Below are 25453 nucleotides of genomic sequence, written 5' to 3'. Positions count from 1 at the left end.
GCTGAACTCTCTCTATGGCAGAAATGTCCTTCCTCAGATGTGGTGACGAAAGCTGTCCACAATATTCGAGGTGAAGCTACCTCCTTTGATATGTAATTTATCCCCCTACGATCAATACAACCTAAAGCCCTATTTGTTTTACCTATAGCTACCGGTCACTGTCCTATCTGCTTATCCCCATACCCCAATATCTAATGCCACCCCCAGATCCTTATCCTGTGTGGCATGCGCAAAGATTGTCCCTCGTATCATGTGATCTCTATTTTCATTATTCTTACCCATCCCCGGCACCTTACATTGCTTTATGTTAAACTACATCTGCCAATCATTTTCCCAAACTAGGAAGCATCCAGACTTCTTGAATCTGGTGACCACCCTATCTGCTGTCTAACTCACCTCAAAATAATCCAATAAACATTTGTGAACAAATGAATGCTCGACTTACTTTTTGGAGTTGGGAAGGATGCAATATGAGATTTCCAGTTTGCAATTGTTGAACTTATTTTCATGAAACTTTAGTGACTCTTGGCCACATCTGCGACACTCGCGCAATTTCCAGTGTTTTGCGGAACTTTCTTCATTAGCGGTTAAAATGGCAGTACAATGTTTAAAGCAAGAATGAAAACGTAAAGACCAGAATAAACACATTTGAACAATTTGTTTTTAAGAAATGAACAGCAAATGGGAGAGGAGTTTTAAATACCGTGTCTAATGGACAGACTTGTGCATGTATTACCTGTCGGGCATTTTTTTTATTTTTTTTTGTATACAGGATCAAGGCTCGTGAAAGAGCTAACCTTAATCACACAAAAAATCAAACAGACACATAAAACATATAATAAGGGGAGCGGTAGACAAGATGGGGAGAGAGGGGGAAGCACACAAACACAACATTTGAGAGCAGGGGCATCGGGAGATCTGTGGGAGGGAGAGGGCTTGGGGGGAGATGGGAGAAGTATAAAACACCCGGACACTGCAAGGAATTCCAGGAAAGAAGTTGGTATTTCAAAAAAGTGGATCTGGGGTGAATTAGCGGGGGTAGAAAAGATCAAGGTTTTGGATGGGGGAAGATAAGATATATATATATATTTTTTTTTGTATACAAGATCGAGGCTCGTGAAAGAGCTAACATTAATCACACAGAAAGACAAACCGACACATAAAACACAAAATAAGGGGAGCGGAACACAAGATGGGGAGAGAGGGGGAAGGACACAAACACAACATTGGAGAGCAAGGACATCGAGAGAAATGTGGGGGGGGGGGGGGGGGGGGTGGGAGAGGTATAAAACATATCAACACTGCAAGGACTTCCAGGAAAGAAGTTGGAATTTCAAAAAAAGTGTATCTGGGGTGAATTAGCGGGGGTAGAAAAGATCAAGGTTTTGGATGGGGGAAGATAAGAGATGGTGGTGAACAGCTGTTTTAAAGACCTGGAGGGAGGAGTGGGATTGAAGGGATTGGGGGTTTGTACTTTGATACACATTGTTGTACTTTGCATGGTTTGTAATGATATTAGGAGACAATTATGGCAAATCGCAAACAAAATTGAAAAGAATTCCAAACAGGAAACTTACTGTTTTTAGGGATGTCAAAAAGGACATAAACAGGCAAGAATAACTAATGTAACGTTTTGAATAAGGTGGTGTAAAAGATGCTGTATCAACAGCGGTAAACTTCAAAAAAAATTTTTTTGCTTTCCTTCCACATCCTTTAAAACTCTTATTTTATTTCAATATGATTAAATAGTTGAACACGAGAACACAAATCGCCTTCTTGGCACTTTTAAAAACCTTTTGTTTAGCGGTACTCGGAAAGATATTCACCCTATCCAACACTCGGTGTGCAGATTAACTGTGTGAGATTCTGCATCAGACAAATGTGGTGGCACCTCGTGCCGTTTCGCTCTCAGCGTTGGGGAATATCGAGATCCAGAGAAACTCGCGGCTCATAGGAAATGCTCGTGCTCCGAAACACAATACAAAGAGTTCAAAATACCGTTCCCATGTCCTTTCTCTCAAGACCGTGCGGAGTAAGGCGTTCTATGAATTCTCTAGTTTGAATAACTATTGACCATATTTAAACGAGTTTCCTAAACATTGCTTTTGCACCATCATAAACCCAAAACAATTGTCAGGGCCTCTGGATTCAGCTGTTTTACCACCACAAGCACAATTTCTCGAAGTTCTAGCCCAAAAAAATTTCTCCTGAGAATTTTCAATTGAGGGGGTGATTCTCACTTAACAACTATCAATGGCGGTGAGTGAGGGATGATCATTTTCCTGACATCTTGATAAAACGCTTTGGGCTTCGACCAGACTCGGTGGCCTCATGGTTTGAGTTTCTGCTTTGGGTCTGGGAGGTCTGTGGTTTGATTCTGGCCCTGGCCGAGTCATGATAAAGACTTTGGGAATGGTACGTGCTGCTTCCTCACTTAATGCTCATAAATTAATAGAATATGGAGCATAGATAGACCCCACGGGTTGTCAATCCAACCCATGGGGTCTTTCCCTGCTCCCTACTACAGGAGAGGGATGTTGCGGGAGGGGTCCAAAATGCAGGGAGGATAACGTTGACTGTAGAGAAAAAAGCGGTCCAAAAATACCCAGAGTGCCCTGGGAAGCTATGTCACTTCCTTCCAGGATCACTGGCTGTGTTTGTCTGAATGGCTGTATTGTCTGGCAGCTCCTCCGCGGGTCTTAGATCATGTAAAATGTAACACAAATGACCAAACTGTGGTCACAACCTGTCCGGTAACGGAACGATTGGGAAACAAACATTTAATGCTCTATTGAAAGATGAACTCGACGCCTCTTATCCATGTCACCCTCCGCCACAGTTATATCGGAACGAATTGATTTGTCACACGGTCACGGATTGTTTAACCCCAATATGTGACCGTTCAAAAATTATGTAACGCTATTTTTATTGGACACATTTATGAGATTTTTCGGGGTACCTCGTCGTGAGTGAAACAAAGCCGATGGAAATATGACGCAACAAACCCGGGCAGTGTGTAACCAGCAGAGGCCCACAGGCCTGAAGTCTTAGGCCCACCAGAAAAACAAGATGGGGCCATATCATTTTGTCGGGGTGTCATGTTAGGTTGAGTCGAGCGACAAATGTGGGTTGGGTCCGGCAGCTGTCCGACCAATGGGTGAACATTTCAAAAATCGATCCAACAAGAACCACAACAGCAACAACAACCACGGAGGGAGCTCTTGCAGATCTGCGACATGTCGCAACTAAAAATGTTAGCGATTATGTTGTTCTTTTTTAGCTGCGATTATTTTATATCATGGACATGTTATTTAAATTTTAATGCAGAAACTTTTTCTTTGTATTCAGTCCCAGAAGTGCAGTGAAATGGTCGAATAACAGATTGCTTGTTACTTATAATATCACAAGCAAACAGACCGCAGGCTGCAGCTGAAAGGAAATGATATCGATTTGTTTTAATCCAGGTTAACCAACTCTCTTGGCTTTTAACCATGTAACGCGGGTATGGGTGTTGTGGATTAGATGAGGAAGTGGTTAAAAGGAAAAGAAATGCAATAACGCCCGTTTTCCTCCCATTGTTTAGCACGATCAAGTTGATTATAACTCAAAACATGATCATGATATTTTACCCTCGTTAACTCCGACTAGACCCACGCCCCAAGCCCACCTCCTTCCAAATTTCCACCGAAGGTGGATGGAGGTTATGTTTTCGCCTCTGTATGTCTGTCTGTTTGTTTGTGATCAGGATATCTCAAAAAGTTGTGGACGGGTTTGGACGAAACTTGCTGGACAGGTTGGGTGTGTGACAAAGACGAAATGATTAGATTTTGGTGAAGATCTGAATCCGGATCCGATAATTTTTTTAATTTCTCAAGTGATTCTTCACCATCGAGTGATAGGGCCAAAAAACGACATATAGCACGTTATTCCAAAAAGTTGTGGACGACTTGTGACAAAAGTGGGTGAGTTGGTTAGGTGACGAGAGCAAGCCAATTAGATTTTGGGCCAGGTCTGGATCCCGATCCGTGTGATACAAAACATAAACTGTTCGGCCTACAGAGGTGTGCTCTCGAACACGATCTACCCCATGCATCCTCTCCTGTTCCGCATTCTTCCCCACACCCATTGTTTTTCCAGGTCTCCCTCTATTTTGTCCTTCAACCCTGCTGTTGGTGATCCCCCCCCCCCCCACCCCTCTACTGTCCCTTTTTTCTACTATGTCCTGATCCATTCAGTGTCCTTGCTCCTCTAGACTCAAAAGTGTTGACTCGGTATACCAAAATAAAAACGGCACATTTACTCAAATTTGCCCTTTTAAGCAATGTTTTGCTCTCTATCAAATGTATAATTTCTTGCTTTGTCTGACCATCACTTGCATGTGATTTCATGTCCACATTTCAATGCTTGGTTACCTGGTTATGAGGGCAGCTTGAGTTCTGATTAAAAAGCAAAAAAAATTCCATCTGCTGGGTATGTCATTTGGTCAATAAAGTATATAATAGTTTTGCAACAAGGACCAAACCATGAAATGCAGATCTGTTGAGCAATTGCGGATAAAGGAAGTACAACTCTATGCCCAGTTCAGGTGTTACAAGCCATGCCTACCTGTCGCCTAACTGACAGGTTTAATCAAAAGACAGCAAGTTGTAATTCACAAACATATTGCATTTCTATCCGAGTGTCAATGGGATGTAAAATGAACTAAAACGCCCGAAAAAGGATCTTTTATACCACTTTATTGCAGTTATTGGTGTTATTGTTTGTGTGCTCCTTCAGACTTTTATTTATTTTTCTATTGCTTTGAGAAGTATTACTATATATAATTTTGTGTACTCCTTCCGTGTCTTACTAATGGGTTTCTGCTGTCATACAATAAGGCCAAGTAAAAAAAAAAAATTTTTTCTCGTCCCCGCCCGCTTCCTTTTTGGTCGCCGCCTACTTTCATTTACGATTTAATACTATTTTTTTAAAATATATACTTGTTTAAAAAAAAATCGTTTTGCGAAGAAACTCGGTCTAAAACTTGCCGTTTCCGGGCGTTTGCTGATCGTATCTTGTGCATTGATGATCTGAACTATTATGGATCTCGCCCTCTAACGGAGCTTCCTGGTTAATACATGCTAGGCTTAACGCAGACACTTTGTGCTAAAGACGGTCAATTCTCGCAGCGGTTGTGCACTGGGCAAGTGCAATTTACGTGTAAAAATCTTGCATTTCATACTTTTAATGGTACAAATTTGAGTGGGGAATATGACGATATTCGTGTGTGTAAGCATACGTTCGTCGACAAAAGTTTTGAAGTCTTGGTTCGCGAGATCAGTTGTAGATGAGAAGCGAACGTTGAACGATCTCTTCGCTAAATTTGCCAGTGGAGAATTTGACGATGGAGATGACATAGAGTCTTTAAGTCAGCCACAGTGGTCATTAAATTCATGGCAGCCATCTTGGAAAAAAAATAGCAAAAAAAAAGAAAATAGTAAATAGTAAGGGCCTCCCTCCTCCTTTTTTCAAAAAAGTCCGGACGAGAAACTTTTTTTTTTTTTACTTGGCCTAATAAATGTTACTGTTGGAAGCTCTGCATTAAGCTCACATTCCCGCTTCTTCTTCCTCAATCCCAGAACGACGGGCTTCCAAAACAGCAATTTTTATGATCAAACGGGCATTAATTCTTATTTCAATAAATTGATTATATTAGCTTTCTAGCAGCACCATTTTTATTATTATATGACAGCAGGAACCGCTGAAGCTTGAAGGTTGGCTCCTTCTTTGCAACACACACACACACACACACACACACACACACACACACACACACACACACACACACACACACACACACACACACACACCTCCTTTTAGTAATAAATGGCCAAATGGGAGCTGCAATATGAGGTGTAGTTTATTTATTTTAAAAATGTGGTGATACGACTGCGGTATGTCGTGTTGACATGCCCTGAATGCTGGGGTGTCCTTTTTGGGGGAAAGGTGGTGTTTGGTGTGGTTGAAAATGAGGAAAATGTTTGATATGGGTGCACATGAAGGGTAGGTGCAGGAGGTGGGGGGTGGGTGAGGGGGAAGAACCGCCTTTAGAGGCCATTTTTCCCCGCAGAGCAGGGGTTGGCCTTTTTCGGGCACCATGGTCCCCTTTTTGAAGCAATGTTTTATGGCCGGATGCCCTTCCTGCCGCCAACCCTGTTAGTCACCTCTTGCGACACACAGGGAATTACCAGTGAACTGGTACTCAATTTGCCGACCTCGGAAGGATGACAGGCTGAGTCAACCCACCTGGTGCTAATTCAGTGATCGACCGGGATTCAAACCCAGGATCCTAGGATCCCAAGCCGGCACCCGAACCACTAAGCCAACACCAGGCTCGGGTGAGGGGGAGGTGGGGGGGGGGGGGGGGGGGGGGAAACATTGACATATGTGGGAAAATTACACACCCAGACCGGGAATTGAACCCAGGTTCTCTGATGAACCGTACCACTGCTATCTGGGTGATCTGAGCTATCTGGGTGACCCTAAGGACCTGGGTACGGTTCACCAGAGGACCTGGGCTAGATTCCGGGTCTGGATGTGTAATTTTCCCACATGCGAATTAATTATTTATAATCTTGTTTATGTATATGGAAATATATTTTATAATGCTATTTGACATACCATAAATGTGTTTCATCATGATATAGGTAGGCCCTGATGAAAACGCAACTCAGCTGTAAGTTTTTTACTTTTCATCTTTTCACTGTAGTTATGCTGAATCTCTGGCCCATACACGGATCCTGAAGCACAGTAGTGAATCGGAGCGCGGCAAATGTGGAGAGAATCTCGCATGGGCCTCGTATGACCAGCCCGGTATGGAAGATTCAACTCCTCTTGTACACCGCTCCTTTCCTATGCCATCTCCGGGTGCTGCATGACGTCATTGCGGGGCACCGTAGGGAGCCCGGCAATGACGTGCGCTGAAAGGGAGTACTGCGTTTTCACTCCGGTTTCTTGCTTTCTTGTTTGTTTGTTTGTCCGGGCGATATCTCAGCCATCCTTTGAGCGAGGAAGCTGATATTTTGGCGCAATAGTGAGCAAGTACTTTGGCAAAATGGTATTTTTTTGTTCTTTGATTAATCAATTAATTGATTAGTTATTTAATTATTATCGATTAATTAAGTACTTATTTATTTTCTTTCTCATCCGGGCAATATCTCAGGCACCTTTTCAGCTAGGAAGCTGATATTTGGACATGACAATGACCAAGTGATTTGGCTGTAAAGGGTAGTTAGATTTATTGATTAATCAATTAATCGAATAACAATATATTGATTAATAAATTAATTATTTAATTTCTTTTGTTAATGATTTATTGAATTACATTTCTAAAAGTTTCATCTTCGGATGAAGCACTAGTGGTTTAGTTATGCTATTAGCCAATTGATTAAGAAAATATTTTATGACAATCTTTTATTGATTTTAATTATACAATTAATCAATAAATTATTGTGCACCTCTCCCTCCAAATACAGTCTCTATGAGCTGCACGACGGTATTGCCGGGCGCAAGAGGCGCCCCGGCAATGCTGCACTGGAGGATATTTAATTATTTGGCATGGGGGCCGTGTACTTTGAATGTATCTGTACCTGTTTGTTTTCTTGTTACCCTCGCCAGAGAGAGTATTGTATTTGAGTTTGTTTGTCTGTTTGCTTGTTTGTTTGTTTGTCCGCACAGAACAAATATTGTTTTCTCTGCAACCGTTGGTCCGATTGACAGGAAATTTTCACTATAGGTGCAACTCCACCTGTAGAATTTTTTATGATAATTATGACATCATCGGTCACGTGGTTCGGCCGCCATCTTGGAAAAACCGAAAACCTTTGCACCTCTATACCTCCGAAAGCGCTGCATAGAAAAAATTGAGACATGGCTCATTGTAAAGAACTCTCCATGTGGAATAAAATTTGTTAATGATGTAATCGGTGCATCCATTATGACGTCATAATTTGACAAGTACAAAACGTCATCCGATCAAGATGAAATTTCTTGAGCATCATCGAGGGATAAATTGGTGGAGAAAAAAAAACGATGACATCATTGGTCATGTGGTTTGGTCGCCATATTTGTTTTAACACAAAAGCCTTAAAAACCACTGAAAACACGTCCTGGCGAGGGTCCGCAATCTCTGATTGCTCTTTCTTGTTTGTTTTTTGATTAATCAATTAATTGATTTGTTACTTAATGATTATCGATTAATTAAGTACTTATTTATTTCCTTTCTCTTTTGGGCAGCATTATCTCAGGCACCTTTTGAGCTAGGAAACTGACATTTCGGCACAATAGTGAGCAAGTACTTTGTCAAAAAACGGTATTTTTTTGTTTTTTGATTAGTCAATTAATTGATTAGTTACTTAATTATTATCGATTAATTAAGTACTTATTTATTTCCTTTCTCTTCTGGGCAGCATTATCTCAGGCACCTTTTGAACTAGGAAGCTGATATTTGGACACGGCAGTGACATAGTAATTTAGCTGCAAAGGCTATTTTTGATTTATTGATTAATCAATTCATTGATTAATTATTTAATTATTCAATTAATGATTTAGTTCATTAAATTTTTAAAAGTTACAGATTCGGATGAAACGGTGGTAGTTTAGGTATTCTATTAGCCAATTGATTAATTATTTACTTATGTTATGAGTATTATTTATTTATTTTCATTATTAATCATTTATTTATTTTCTCTCTCATCTGGGCAATATCTCAGGCACCTTTTGAGCTAGGAAGCTAATATTTGGACACGACAGTGACCAAGTGATGTGGCTCTAAAGGATATTTTTGATTTATTGACTAATCAAGTAACTGATTATTTATTGATAAATTAGTTAATTTTTTTTCCGATTAATGGCTTATTTAATTAACTTTCAAAAAGTTACAGCTTCGGATGAAGCACAGGTGGTTTAGGTATGCTATTAGCCAATTGATTAAGAAAATATTTTATGATCACTATTTATTGATTTTAATGATGCAATTAATCAATCAATTCTTGTACAAGTCTCCCACCCAATACAGTCTCTATGAGCTGCACAGCGGTATGCATGGGGGCTGTGTACTTTGAATGTCTTAGAAACTGTCAAGTCTTACTGTCAAGTGTGTCAAGGTGTACTGTCAAGTCTTAAACTTTGCTGCAGCATAAATCAACTTTCTTAGTTCAATCCCCTGTTGTGCCGATCCCTTGGTCTTGAGGTCAATCCCCTGTCGTGCCGTTGAATTAACACCAGCCGGGTTGACTCGGGCTGTCATCCTTCCGATGTCGGCAAAATGAGTACAGCTAGCTGGTAAGGGGGCACTGCATTGGCAGCACGGCCACACCCCCAGAAGATGATCCAGCCAAGCAGCCACAGGCTGCATACAAATAAATAAATCAACTTTGGTTTTCATGAACCAAATTGTAATAAGAGGTTAATTGTGACATTTTATCAATATTAAGTGTTTTATATCTGCGTGATGTCTAAGATTGTAGATATAACACCAAAAATATTGTTATTTAGCAAAAGAAGTGGCTGAACGCTGGTATGGAGAAATAAAGAACTACAACTTCAACCAGCCTGGTTTTACATCTGGCAGTGGTGAGTTCTGGGTAATTATCTTTTCACCCCACACTGGAGCAATTCACCATTGGGAATGCTGGTCGATCCATTCGGTCGTTTGGGCATGACCCACGAGCGGCCTTGGGTTCACGTCGCATTGAATGCATGTCTTGTGGGACACGTCTATGGATTCCTTCATCCTCGCATGCTGGTGGACACTGTTTAGAGATTAAATATTATGCTGATGCCTGTTTTTCAATTACCTCAATGTGGTTCATGTCCAGGGCACTTCACTGCCATGGTGTGGAAGGGCAGTACAAAACTGGGCGTAGGGAAGGCCCAGGCAGGAGATGGTTCGAGCTTTGTCGTGGCACGATACTTTCCAGCAGGAAATGTCGTCAACTCCGGTTGCTTTGAACAGAACGTCCTACCACCAATTGCTTCTTAGTGCAGGTACGTCTCAGCACACTGTTTGACAAAGTTTGTATTTTTAGACCCATGCATGTAATGTTTTATATTAATTAGGCAGGTTCCACCAGTCACTGTCGTACACATTCATGGCCACTTCTCTTTTACATTTATTTGATAGTTTTCGGTCAACTGGATGTACAGTGCCTTCAGAAAGTATTCACACCCCTTCACTTTTTTCACATTTTCTTGTGTTACAGCCTGAATTTAAAATGGATGAAATTGAGATTTTTGTCACTGATCTACACATAATACCCTATATTGACAAAGTGGAATTTTGTGTTTTTAGAAGTTTTCACAAAATAATTCAAAATGAAATACAGAAATATCTACTTTACATAAATATTCAACTCCCTGAATCAATACTTCGTAGAAGCGCCTTTGGCAGCGATTACAGATTTGAGTCTTCTTTGGTACGTCTGTTTCACCTTTATACATCTGGATTTGGGGAGTTTCTCCCATTCTTTCTTCCTTGCAGATTTGCTCAAATTTTGTCAAGTTGGATGGGGAGCATCGGTGAACAGCAATCTTCTTCAAGTCTTTCCACAGATTCTCAATGTGATTCAAGTCTGGGCTTTGACTGGGCCACTCAACGACTTTTACGTTCTTGTTATGAAGCCATTCCAGTGTTACTTTGGCTGTATGCTTGGGGGTCATTGTCCTGTTGGAACGTAAATCTTTGCCGCATTCTAAGGTCTTTTGCACTCTGAAGCACGTTCTCCACAAGGATTTGCCTGTATTTAGCTCCATTCATTTTTCCCTCTGTCATTAAAAATCTCCGAGTCCCTCCCGCTAAAAAGCATCCCCATAGCATGATGCTGCCACCACCATGCTTCACGGTAGGGATGGTGTTAGATGGGTGATGATCTGTACTCGGTTTCCGCCAGACGTAGCACTTTCCATTCAGGCCAAAGAGTTCAATTTTAGTCATCATACAACAGAATCTTTTGCCTCATGCTCTGAGTCTTTCACGTGCCTTTTTGCAAATTCCAGGCGCACTGTCATGTGCCTTTTTCTCAGGAGTTGCGTCCGCCTGGCCACTCTTCCATAAACCCTCGATCTGTGAAGTGCTGCAGAGACTGTTGTCCTTTGGCAGGTTCTCCCATCTCAGTCAAAGAACTTTGTAGTTCTGTCAAAGTAGTGATTGGGTTCCTGGTCACCTCCCTGTCCAAGGTCCTTCTTGCTCGGTTGCTCAGTTTGGTCGGACGGCCAGCTCGAGGAAGAGTCAGTCTGGATAGTACCATATTCTTTCCATTTCCTAATGATGGAGCTCACTGTGCTCTTGGGAACTTTCAACACTCTAGAAATTGTTTTATACCATTCCGCAGATCTATGCCTCCCCGCAATTCTATCTTGGAGTTCTATGAACAGTTCCTTGGACTTCATGGTGAAGTTTCTGCTGTAACATGCACTGTCAACTGTGGGACCTTATATAGAAAGGTGTTTCTTTCTAAACCATGCCCAGTCAATTGAATTGGCCACAGGTGGACTCCAGTCAAGTTGTAGAGACATCACAAGGATGATCAAGGGAAATTGGATGCACCTGAGCTCAATTTGAAGTGTCATAGCAAAGGGGTTGAATACTTGTTGACTCAACACATTTCAGCTTTTCATTTTTAATTATTTTGTAAAAAAAAATCACTTCGTCATTATGGGGTATTATGTGTAGATCATTGACAAAAAAAATCTAAATTTCATCCATTTTAAATTCAGGCTGTGACGCAATGAAATGTGAAAAAAGTGAACGGGTGTGAATACTTTCTGAAGGCACCGTATAGTATCCTGTGTTGTGGGCAAAGGTTTGCATTTGAGCCAGTTATTTGACCATATTGACCCTGCCTATTTATGAATAAGACGCAAAGATGCAAGTTGATGCAAGTGTTAAATAAGATGCAAGTTGGGTAAATAGTTTGCCTAGATATGAAATCTACATTTGCATATGACATCGACAAGGTCTGGTTACAGAAGCAGTGTGCTTTCCGAATGGCCAAATCAAAGGAAACCATATCTCGGCGGTCTCTTAAAACAAATTCACTTTACCAATGTTTATGTCCCATTGGTGGATTAACACACGTGCCCCGAGCTCTGGGCCCCGGGGCTCTGGGCTTCTCCATAAAAGCAAACGAGACATTGTTTGTTTGTTTGTGACCCTACTCATCTGAGCTCCCAAGGTTAATCGCACCGAAACTTTATAGGATCACTTTCTTCTTTTTCTTTTTTTTACCACGATGCACCTTACTAGGGTTTTAACATCATTTTCTCACAATTCGTAACTTGTAAACGCACAATCCACTACCGGTCGTCATCTCCAATCGAGGGTACATCAATACATGCAATGTTTTCTAAAAAGCCCAATTTTTTTCAGAATTCAACCTGAATACCTGTATAATTGGTGAGATGGTGAGCTCCGATCATCAAATATGGTATCAAATGTGAAAAATAATTGTTAATTGATCGGGAAGATCAGCGACGGAGTCACATAAATAAAAAAAATAACCACCTTTAGAGGCCATTTTTCCCCGCAAAGCAGGGGTTGGCCTTTTTCGGGGACCGTGGTTGTTGTTGTTTTTTTTTTTGGTCCCCTTTTTGAAGCAATGTTTTACGGCCGGATGCCCTTCCTGCCACCAACCCTTTTTGTCGCCTTTTACGACAAGCAGGGAATTACCAGTGAACTGGTACGCAATTAGCCGACCTCGGAAGGATGACAGGCTGAGTCAACCCCCCTGGCGTTAATTCAGCGATCGACTGGGATTCGAACCCAGGATCCTGGGATCCGAAGCTGGCACCCTAGCCGCTAGCCCAACACCAGGGAGTCACATGACCTCTCAAAATGTGCTAATCGCTAATTATTCAAAACCTGAAAATAGTACAAACACAACCTATGCATGGATTTAAAGGTGATTCGACTGCTCATCATCCGACGTAACTCACAAGGGTATAAGAAGAGTTCACTCAAGGGTATACAAACTTAAGAGTTTGTAGAAAAAAAGGTCATCACCTTAACTAACTTATCCAAACATCCAACATTCGAAAATTTTAAAATATCCATGAAGACGAAAGGCAAACTGGAACAAATCCATAAATAAACAGATATACTTAAGACAGAAATATAAATATAGGGCAAACGGTCATTTGCGCTTATAGTGGGGAAGGATGAGGTGATAGAAAGGTCTCGAAGGACAAGGGGATGGATGTAGGCAACAATATGTGCGGCTCTCCAGGGCGAGCAGCACGGGTCAGTCCCACAGCCACAACACAAAAGTGAAGCAGAGAGAGAGCAAACAGCACGTGTACAGCCTCTTTGATCTCCTCTTCTCCCCCGCCTCCTGTGCCTCTCTAAGTAATTCTTAGTTCATTGTGTGGCACTGGCCGGCGAGGTGGCAATTCGCTCCTTCCCTGGTAATGTCATGTGCACTCGGTGTCGCCACTGAATCAACGACGTGACACCTTGCAGTGGACCAATGGTCTTTCGAGTCCTTGTGATGGCAAATGCCACATTGGATAGTTTATATTGAGAGTGCAGACCACGAGGGGGTGGGGGGAGCCTGCCCAAACACAAAGCGCCAACATCCAAATCCATCCCTCTCCTAATATTGCGTAGAGTGGATATAGATACGTATGAATTACTCTTTCCTGTCTAAATCGTATGTCATCTATACCACCTTTCATGGTATACATAAAAACAGGACAACTTCACTCTAACAGGTCCCTGGTTTCAGCAAGTGTTCTAATGTAGATGTACACACGGACCTCACTAACCTCACATGCTACCTAACTTGTACTCCCTACAACTTAACAATACCAATTGATTGATACCTTGGGTTGGCTTGATGGTTTCCGATCTGAGCGCAGTTGTTAGTCAAACTTAGTCAAATTTTGTTAGTCAAAATTTCGTCAAAAATTAAACAATTCTCATATCGGAATCCATGTTCAGATCTTCACCAAAGTCTAATCGATTCTTCCTCGTCACACACACAACCTGTCCACCAAGTTTCGTCCAAATCTATCAACAACTTTTTGAGATATCCTGCTATGTATCATTTTTGGACCGATCTCCCAATGGTGAAGAATCGCTTAAGAAATTAAATAATTTTCATATCCGAATCCATATTCAGATCTTCACCAAAATCGAATGTATTTGTCCTTGTCAGACACAACCTGTCCAACAAGTTCCATCTAAATCCATCCATTACTTTTTGAGATATCCTGCTATGTATCTTTTTTGGCACGATCCCCCAATGGTGAAGAATCACTTTTAAAAATTCTAGTAGCCGGATCCGAATCCGGATCTTCACCAAAATCTAATCATTTCGTCCTTGTCACATACGCTACATCTCTGCCAAATTTCGTCCGAATCCGTCCACAACCTTTTGAAATATTCTGTTCACAAACAAACAAACAAACAAACAAACAAACGGACAAACAGACAAACAGACAGGCGTGAATACTCAACCTCCATCCACCTTTGGTGACGTAGGTAATAATGGTTTGAGTTTAAGGGTTTAAATGCTATGTTGGATATTTTTTTTAGACAGTTGTTGCCTCCTGGACCTGCTGATCATGCCTCCTGTTGACATATGGAGCTTTACCCATTTCCGCAGACAATGTAAAGGGTCATTGAAAGGTTTTCTCGATGATAGCGGGATAAACTGGGAGTGGAACGGGTTCTTGTCTAATCCTTTGAAGGAAAGGAAAATTGGTTTACATGATATGTTACAACATGTACAATTGGACCCGTTAACTAACCACAAACACCTGTCTTTAAACAGAGGCCCCTGCACTAGACCACTCGACAGCTTCGGTGCACCTCTGCGAACATCCGACGGAACCGCTGCCAGAAGCCACACTCGGACTCACAGCCGGAACACCTGGGACCATGGTCCAGCAAGCAATTGGACACTTTCCACCAATGCTTTGGGACACTTTTGGGTTTTTGGCAACTTCCGGCTTTCAGAAACCTGACATGGCCGTCGCTGATGTTTACTCTTTGACAAACTACTTTTTTTGGGGTTTTTTTGCGCAAGATCTGGAAACTTGTGGACAAAGTTTGCAATTTGAAGGACACAATGTCACTCTGCTGTATGTAAATAATACATGCAGTGGTCATCTTGTCTCCGCGTCTTCTCCTCTCGGATTTATTTTGTACGAGTGAATATAACCTCCTCGGTTGAAGTACTTTACGTTATTTCGCGTTCCAATAAACTTTTGAGTGAATATCTTGTGACTACCCGATGGTTATTGATTTCTGGTTGGACAGTTGTTTTTATGTTTTCACACCTGTCTGTCTGCCTGACTGTTTGTCTGTGAACAGGATATCTCACAAAGTTATGGACGGATTTGGACGAAGTTTGGTGGACAGATTGGGTGTGTAACAAAGATGAACTGGTTCGATTTTGGTGAAGATCCGGATCTAGATTCGAGAATTTTTAAGTCATTATTCATCATTCAGTTATAGTATCAGGCTTAAAATGACATATAGCACAATATCTCAGAAAGTTTTTTTTTTTTTTTAAAGACATGGGCGAAGACTCGTTGTAGAGCTCAAACACACACACACACACACAAACACACGCAAACGGACAGGACATACTGACGAGACAAGCACTCAACACAGCCACTGAGCTTGGGGGAAGTGACGTCACTTCCTGGGATGCTCTGGGTACCAACAACGTCATAACAATGGCGCAGCTTTTCTCACCGTACTCAGCGGAGCATTTCCTCCTCCCCATGAATGTCAACTGATGGGGATTGTCTGTGCTCTCTCCCTTTCAGGGAAGGAAGCAGCACGCACCATTTTAAAAGTCTTTGGTTTGACTTGAACCGGTCCAAACCAGATCAGTGTTTTTTTAAGAGACACCATCCCCTTCCTGGATGGCCGTTGGCTTCCTACTGAAGCTCATCCGCCCTTTGCCAGGTGTTGTTTTTGGTCCTGGCAAGGTTTCACAGTCACCCTCCCCACTAGCAAAACCAGTTGACAACCCGACCTTGCAGCAGGTAGCACTGCAAGTTACAAGTTACCTGCAGCAGTCCAAAGAGACTGACCTGACCTGAAATGTTACGCTATGGGCGGATTATGACAAAACTACGTGGATGAGTTGGTTTGGTGACGAGAACAAGCCAATTTGATTTCGGTTCAGGTCGGAATCCAGATCCGGCCTATCAGTGGATACAAAACGTAAACTGTTCAGCCTGGCGAAGGTGTGCGCTCTACCGAGTGACCTTCTAGTTTTGTTTTTACGAGGGTAGATTTCTATCAGAGTGAGTGGTTCGACTTAAACAGGTGGAATATTTTTGAATATCCATAAATTGTTGCCAAATTAGCATTCTCTTCCAGAGTGGTACATTTCATTAGTGGAACTTTTTGGAATACAACATGCATTTTAAGGCCATTTTCCCTGCTAGAGCGGCCTTGCGGTCTCCATGACAATCTTCTCCATTTTGCCCTATTTTCTGCATCTCCCCTTGTTAACCCCCTTGCCCGCATTTCTTCTTCCACCACCTTTAGCCAAGTCTTTCTCGGTCTTCCCCGTCCTCTACTTCCTTCTACATTCATTTCCATCACTCTTCTCAACCAGTCACTTTCATCCTTCCTCAACACATGACCAAACCATCTCAACCTGTTCCTCTTCACAGCATCAATCACAGGCTCTATTCCCATCATCTTTCGCAATTCATCATTTGTCTTCCTCTCTCTCAACGATACTCCGCACATCCACCGAACCATTCGCATTTCCACCCTTTCCAGCCTTCGTTTTTTTTGTATTTTTTTTTTTTTGTATACAAGATCGAGGCTCGTGAAAGAGCTAACATTAATCACACAAAATACAAAAAACAAGGGGAGCGGCAGACAAGATGGGGAGAGAGGGGGAAGGACACAAACACAACATTTGAGAGCAGGGACATCGGGAGGACTTGGGGGGAGGTGGGAGAGGTATAAAACATATGAACACTTCGTTGCTGCTCTACGTTCATTACCCATGTCTCGCTCCCATAAATCATAACACTTCTCACACATGCAGCATACACCTTTCCCTTCAGCTTCGACGACACTCCCCTCCTCGTCAGCACGCCACTCAGTTCCAGAAACTTCTTCCATGCACAGCTCACTCCAGCAACCGTTGCCGAGTCTGATCCACCTTCTCCATTCAGCATGTCTCCGAGGTAGCAAAATGTTTTCACACCTTCCAGCTTCACGCCATCTCCAAGATCCAACTCAACATTTCCTCCATCTGCAGCTCCCTCTGTGCACACCTTACATTTGAATGTAGCTGCCACACTGGTTAATGACCCTATCAGACCACTACATTTTTGATGAACCCATTCAGCGCCAGCAACCACTTTGATGAATCCATAAATTGTTGCCCAAATTAACATTCTCCTGGTACATTTCATTGGTGGAACTTTTTGGAATATCCATAAATAAACAGGTAGAACGACTTAAACAGGTGGAACTTTTTGGAATATCCATAAATTGTTGCCAAATTAACATTCTCTTCCAGGTGGTACATTTCATTGGTGTGAAGTGACACCACAGTTTGCCAGCCACACTTCAGTCGACTGAAAAACCAACATTACCCAGCAGAGGGCACAGTTATCCAATCTTCAATCCCTCTGTTCTGCGTTCTGCCCGGTTCAGGTTCAGTGCTTCGAAAGCAGTTTCAAGGCAGGAAGATTTGCACTGGGTGGTTTGCCATTGCTTTCCGAGCAGAAGCTATTACTGGAATCTGGTAGAAGGTACAGGCTCGAATCACTTCCACTTGTTTGAAAGATATTATATCAGGTGGGAATGAATTATTAGTTTAACAAAACTATGTGAAAAGGGGGGTGTTGTGGGGTATGTTTAATTTTGTACTCGTTGCATACCCAAGAAATGGAGTCAACGGGAGGGAGGTCAGAAATTCCATCATATTTGCGTACATAAGAAATGTGAATGTTAACCACATTTAAAATGGTGATAAACTGGCGTATGGTAACGTGATTTACTTGCCACATGGTAACACATAATCACCATGGCAACCAACAATAAATATCTTAGTGTTTAAAATTAAATGTATTTACTTATTGTCCACACCTCCAACATAATCCACAGAGAATGTTGAACTTCAGTCTTTAGTGGGACAAAATCTAGCCAACAGGTCATAGGTCTTCTTTCCTTCGGACTTCCTGCAGCTGGACCATGATACATGATCGTGTTGGACAGGTTTGTCGGCACAAGGTCGACGTAGCCAAGTGTCAGCGCAGTTCACACGCCACGAGGCGGTGGACTCAAGGGGGCGTGTCGGGTTTGCTCGTGACGTCAGAGCTTCACGCGCGTAAATCGAGGTCGGGTCGGACAATCCCATCCCCGAGGCGCGCTTTGTGTCGCATTCCATGACAGCACGCAAAAGGTTGGTGTGCAGCTACTTCAAGATGAAACACAATCTCGTGTCGTCCGTCAGGAAGTGAGTAATCAATCATGGGAGGTCTAATCAGAACGGTGTAAAATATAAATACCTGTCTGTGTACCTGCTTTCAACGGCTTGTTCTTTTTATAATGAAGAATGTCGAGGGATCAAAAGGAGTGCCCCCCCACCGTTGGTGACATGCACCCCACCTCCCCGCTTGTGGGCGACCCCATCCCACCCTGACCCCCTTCCCAAACCTTTTTTTCCCCCCCAAGAATACCCTTCCAGTCAATCAGTACTTTTCATATGAGATGTATCGTGGTAGTTAGTATGTGCTGCGTTGTTCTGGATTACGTTTGAAAACCCCCAAAGGTGCGTTGAAACACGTGTAAAATTGCTGACCGAAACCTCCCCCACCCACTATCTAGGTGACAAGACATTGGTCCTTCCCTCAGGTCGTCTCAGCCTTGACATTGCAAGACATCTTTACATTGAAGTGCGCGACCACGAAAACCTCATAAACATCTTTAATACCCCTATGACCCCTAAGACACTCTAAAACCCGAGGACCGTGCAGACCCTATAGACTCCCTTAGACTCCAAATATCCTATAGACCCTTGTTGCACCCTTTAGAACACTTAGACTTCCAAGACCATTTAGATCCTCTTAGACCTTGTAGAACCCCGAACACACTTTTGTATACTAAGTCGAGGCTCGTGTAAGAGGTAACACATAAAACATATAATAAAGGGAGTGGGAGACAAGAGGGGGAGAGAGAGGAAAGCATACAAGCACAACATCAGTAGAGAACAGGGACAATGGGAGATCTGTGGAGGGAGTGGGCTGGGGCGGGGTACATGGGATAAACAAGATGGACACTACTGGGACTTTCAGGAAAGAAATCGAAAACAGATTGTGGGAGTTTGTTCCAGAAGTGGGGAAAAAGAGGAATGAAAGAGTGAAGGTGAACAGAGAGTCTTGATTTTGGCAGTTTCACCATAAGAAGGTTGCTGGCAGATCTTGTGCGACCTGTAGGAATATTTGGGGGACAGATCCCAGAGAGAGCTGGGGGGGGGCAAGGCCAGAGAGGAGTCGGTAGAAGACGGAAAGACCACCAACCTGCCTGTGGTGAGTGAGTGAGAGGCCCTTGGAGTTAGCTTCATCGCGGGAGATTCCAATGATTCTGAACGCTTTGGTTTCAACAGCGTGAAGACGAGCTAGGTGTGAGGCAGAAGCACCAGCCCAGAGGGGAGAGCAGTATTCCATTGAGCTGCGGATAAAAGCCTTGTATGTGGTGAGGAGCTCAGGTGTGCCAAGGAAGGACTTCGCACGACGGAGGATGCCCAGTCGGCGACTGGCTTTGGAGGCCAGATTGGAAATGTGGTTTTCCCAGGAACGATCATGGCAGATAGTGAGACCCAATCGCTTGAGTGACAGAACTTTTTCAAGAGGATTGTTGAGAAAGTAGATGGGAGGGTTGTCCAGTCGGTCTTTTCAGAGAGACAAAGTGAGAGTGTGAGATTTGTCAGGATTGAAAGACATGTTCCACTTGTTTGACCAGTCTGTGACTTTGTCCAGGTCTGCAGAGAGTGAGGAGGCTGCTGCATGCCAATCTGAGGGATGAGTTATGGAGCGACAGAGTGTGGAGTCATCAGCAAAGAGATAGAGAGGATTTTCCAGAGAGTCGGAGAGATCATTGATGAAGACCAGAAAAAGCACAGGGCCCAGAACACTGCCTTGATGAATTCAACCTTGGACAGGAAGAGGAGATGAGAGAATTCCATTTTGGAGCCACACGTTGACTACGACATGAGAGGAAGTCCGCGTGGAGATTTCCATGGATACCATAGGAGGAGAGTTTGGTGAGCAGAGCTGGGTGCCAGACCGTATCGAAGGCATGTGATATGTCAAGGAAGACAGCTCTGATTTCCTGTTTGACCTTGAGGACCTCCATCCATTGTTGAGACAGCAGAATCAGCATGTCCAGAGTCGAGTGACCTGGTCTGAATCCAAATTGATGATCTGAGATCAAGCCATTGGAGAAAAGGAAGGATTTAATATCAGAAGCGATGATGGATTCCATGACCTTGCTGATAATTGGGAGCAGGCTGATTGGTCTGTAGTTGCAAGGATCTGTTTTTGCACCTTTTTTGTGTAAAGCGGTAATGTTGGCTGATTTCCAAGCTGATGGCAGATGACCTTGAGCAAAAGAGAGGGTGAAGAGAACAGACAGAGGGTGAGAAAAAGCGGAAGAGCAGGATTCCAGGACCCGTGGGCTGATGCCGTCTGGTCCAGTTCCATGTCCAGTTGCACTGGGACTCCTTTCTACCTTTTAGACCTTTCAACATTCACACCTTTCAGACCTTTTAATCAAATGTAGACCCCTTTGACCATTAGACCATTCTAGACGTTTTCAAACCCTTTTGACATTTACATCGTTTTGACCCTTTGGAGTGATTTAGACCATTAGACCTTCAAACCATTTGACCTTTACAAATTTTCAGACTTTTGAGCTTTCCACATTTACAACTCCATGACTTTGTATGATGACTTTACCTTTTGCATTTATATGACTTTGTAAAGGAATTCCTTTGGAGAAAATGCACTTTATGCTTTGAGCGGCCTCACAGGTTTCTTTTAACTTCAACTTGATTTCTATTTTCGGTTTTGGTGGTGGCTGGATTGGTTGAACTCTCGACTTCAACAAATTTGGTGGAAATCTGATAAATTTTGACGAACTTAAAACCTTTGAGTCATAGTTACTCCCGTAGTTTATCCGCATTTGTGCGTTTTCCCACTCACCCCTTGAGAGCCATAGTTACTGCCATTGTTTACCTGCGCTTCTTTGAATTCATTTAATAACCCTAAGGCGAACACCGCAATAGGTGGTTACTCCCACCGTTTACCCGCACGTATATTCCTTTGTTCACTAACACCAAGCCTAATATATTAATGATTTAACATGAGAAATGATGATGATCATCGTCATTTCCCCCTCAATGCTTCGAGCAGCCTCACGGGTTTATTTTAACTCCAATTTGATTTCTGTTTTCCATTTCGGTGGTTGCGTGAGTAGATTCACACTAAACTACAACAAATTTGGTGAAAATCCGATGAATTTGACTAGCTTACAACCATTAATGACAATGTTTGGCATTCAGGAGCCGCATTGTCCTCTCTTTTTGTCATTGTTATCGCGATGGCTCCAGATGTTCTTCAGGACCTCACACTCATTTTAACTCTGATTTGATTTCTGTTTCCATAGTCGCTGAGGTCGATAAAAGCCCTGGTATAACAAATTTGGTGATAATCGGTTAAGTTTGGACTCCGGTATAGTGACATGTGGTGAGGCTTCTCTTTCCCCCCTCTCTCTCTCTCCCCCTCCCCCTCTTCCTCTCCCCTTCCCTCCCCTCCTCATCTCCTCTTCCCTCCTGCTACTCCCCTTCCACTTCTACACCCATCCCCATCCCTCCCCCACCCCTTCCCTTTCTCCCCCCTTCCCTCCAATTCCCACTACCCTTCCTTTCCCCCATCCCCTTCTCTCCCCCCCCCCCCCTTTCCCCACTCTCTTCATATTCCAAGCACGAAGCGACTCTGCATTGCCCGGCATAGCCGGGTACTTTTGCTAGTAATTTGAGTAATCTTCCCCCAATTTTAATGATGTTGAGTTTTATGGATGGATTGCAGATGGGGACACCTTTTCTTAATTTACACTCTATCCCGAGAGTTCAAGGTCATATGGCCATCATTGAATCACGGGTACTGAGCGAGGCTTGCCCTTGGCGATTGCAGATATCTAGTTATTGTAAGCATTGCACAATACAACCTGTATATTAAGGGTTTAAGAATGAATGCTTTCCAGGGGAGGGTTAAAGCGACTTTTGGGCCTCCCTTTAGTTGACAGCAAATGGTGTATGAAGAAGAAGAACCACTGATTTCGCATATTCAGACGCATACAGCTGCCGAGGTAGTTTTCCATTGGCTCGGGGGCACGATCCTGGATGGGTCGCCACTCCTACGTAAGATACTCGAATGGCCCATTCTTTCCAGTAAGCTGGTACTCATTCCACCGACCTGGGAAGCATGACAGGCTGAGTCAACCCACCTGGTGATAATTCAACAGCTTTTAACTTTTAAAAGTTCAGCAAAGTTTTGAATACATTCATTCAGCTGTACAGGTAAACCGGTTTAACAAAGCACTCACTAAAAGGGAACCCTCTATCAGGTGGCTTAGAGTCAGCGGCGGTAACTTTGATTGGATAGTAAAGTCATGATGTGAAAGTACCGGATGTGCAACCACCAACCACAAATAAACATAAATACCAACTTTCAATACAAACTCTATTTACCTTTGGCATGAATTTCCTAATTCATCTGTCAATATATGAGGTGAACGCAAACTCCGCCCTTTCCTTTGCTCCAACCCAAGAGGATAAGGGAGTTTGGGGGAGGGGGGGGGGGGGGGGTCAATAATAATTCTACCAATTCGGTACGTAATAAGTAGATGGCTCGTTTTACATGAATATTGAAAAAGGAAACACCCTCGTTTATATAATCAGAAGAGTGCACAAAGTAGGGCTTTGCAAATGACGTCAATCACATCAGAAAAACGATGGCCGATCTTAATAGAGCACAATAGGCTCTTACATCACGCACAGTGTGGCCTTGTTGGTCTTGGTCCCTTTACAATGAATGGGTGTTGCTCGATGCTGCGACCACCATGATGTCACGTTCAAGTTCTCGAGGTTTGTATACATGCATCCTATTCTGTATACAATGTCTCGTCTTTGATATTCAAGATTTCACTTGGTCAGCCATTGATTTGGGGTCGATGCTCGTAATACCGCATGTCCGATGAGCATTCGGAGAATGCTTGGGGGTGTCTTTCAGACAGAGACGATGCTTGTGACCAAATCCGAGAAGCGGGTGAGAATATCCACTGATAAAGAAGAAGACGCGTGGGGAAAGAGAAGATGGAGCGTCAAAGATTTACGGTGCAGTACGAAGATTGTGCTAACGAGAAATGCCAATAAAAGAACCGATCGATGTAAATTGTAAATACCAACAGTGTGTGCGTTTATTGGAGGTAGAGAGAGAGAGAGTGCGACTGCAAAAAAAGGTATTAAAATGCATGATAAACGGTTAAGAGACTGGTATGCACATCCATTTAAATGATCACGTGATGCCAATATGACGAGAGACCGGATGCTGTTGCAGGTGGCCATTTTTCCCATGATCGTGCGATCCCAGGCCCTGAAACGAGGGAAAGCTGGAAATCAATGGAGGGAGGAATTTCCGTCGCCCAGCGCCCTGAGTGGCCACATCCTGCCTGAGTCAGCGCCTCGCTGCGAACTGCCGTGGCCCAGACCACGTCCGCAGTCTAAGCCGGCACCGGCCTGGCCCAGGGCCTGTCCCAGATGACCCGCGCTGACGCCGCCCGTGGCTCCTGTGGCCTTATTTTATAGGGAGACCAAACCTTGTTATATGCCTGTGCTGGGCCCACCAAGCCTGCATTCTATGTTCGAGAGACTTCCACACGTGGGCAGTCGTTGTGGAAGTGGAATTCCGAGGCAAGATTCATAGCATGTGCTGTTCACCTATCAGCGTCTGTTTTAGCTACCAGCTTGTGTACATGACACAAACCAAGGGAGAATTGGGACTTGCAGGATGGCCTAAAGTTATGCACATTCGCCTCTGAACAGTCTAGCCTGGGTTCAAATCTCGGCCGGGCTATAAACTGTCATCCTGGTGTTTCACAGGCGGAGTGAAGCATCAATGTGTGCGCCTTCCCTCGGATGGACGTTACCTTGGTTGGTGTTGTTGTATAACCCTGGACAGTTCTCTCGAACAAGGCTGCGGCATGGAGATTCTCACAGGGGCGATACAGAGATCTCCCACATCTAGGATGGTGTACTTCCGCCTTCACAAAGTCAGGGCCATGACAGAGTTAGAGAGAGAGAGAGAGAGAGAGAGAGAGAGAGAGAGAGAGAGAAAGGGCCTGTCCATGGGCTCTCTGACCTTGGCCAGGCAGCAGGGAAGAATGGGGAAGATTTGGCTCCAGACTTGCGTTTGGAGGTTACAACCACCATGAAGAGGCGTCCCCGATAGTTGTAGTTACGCTGGTTGTCTTGTCTGCTGGCATTAGCTGGCGGACATTAAAGATCCCACAGTGTCCTTCACGAAGACTAGGGCGAGAGCAAGCGCCAAGTATTCGCAAGGGCCAAAAAAAATCCAGAATTCCTCCCCTAACCTTGTGTTTCCCCTGTCCAAAGCGAACGAAGTGAAAAAGGGTCAACCCCCAAGTGGGTCGCTACGCTTTTCAGCTGGGTATGCCGACTTGTAATAATGGTAGTGCCCTTCGTGAAAGGTAAGCGAATTATCGCCGGCACTACACTGACCAAATTACAAATTCCTGCTCTAACCTACAGAGGGCACTGCATTAGGGCAACCTCCTGCCCTCCTCTCTCCTCCTCATGCCACGTGTAGCCACGTGAATGGCTGACGGGTGAATTACGTTTTTGGATCATCGAAAAGCGGTAGAACCTTTCTGAACAACAACATGAGAAATTCTTTGTCCCTGTTCCTCCGAGCTCTCGCCGCAGACATGGAGCTTCACACAACAAGGGCAACAACTCGGATACTTTTTTAAACAGACATCGCACAGCAATATGTAATTGCCGTTGCACAATGCTGCATAATACTTTTTGATTGGACGATATCTTTCTTCGACAGACACGGGAATGTCACATTCCAAAAGAACAACGCCAGCTTGCATTATACGAGACATTTGCGCGGGCCGCTGAGCTTGGGGGAAGTGACGTCACTTCCCGGGGCACTCTGGGTACAAGTGACGTCACAACAATAGCGCCGACTTTCTTGCCGCACTCGACAGGGCATTTCCCAAGAAGCAATTTTGTCCTCCCCATGGATGCCAGCCTATGGGGATAATATCTGTGCTCTTAATCTTTTAAATGCTGAACGTCAAGCAAGGAAGCAGCACGTACCAGTTAAAGTCTTTGGTATGACT

General features: G+C 43.5%; 1 protein-coding gene across 1 annotated transcript in view; it reads left to right on the top strand.

Annotated features, from left to right (window-relative positions):
* Positions 1-15255, top strand: part of GLIPR2 (GLI pathogenesis related 2) — a 33242-nt gene extending 17987 nt beyond the window's left edge. Inside the window, exons 3-6 of the mRNA XM_068133264.2 lie at positions 6749-6852; positions 9535-9612; positions 9858-10026; positions 14811-15255. Coding sequence (XP_067989365.2) covers positions 6749-6852; positions 9535-9612; positions 9858-10021 — 346 coding nt within the window. The 3' untranslated portion in view covers positions 10022-10026; positions 14811-15255. The remainder of the gene's footprint in view (positions 1-6748; positions 6853-9534; positions 9613-9857; positions 10027-14810) is intronic.
* Positions 15256-25453: the final 10198 nt, after the last annotated feature.

Source organism: Myxine glutinosa, chromosome 12, assembly GCF_964187855.1.
Source record: "Myxine glutinosa chromosome 12, kmMyxGlut1.1, whole genome shotgun sequence".
NCBI lineage: Eukaryota > Metazoa > Chordata > Myxini > Myxiniformes > Myxinidae > Myxine > Myxine glutinosa.
This window is presented reverse-complemented; position numbering and strand designations above follow the sequence as displayed.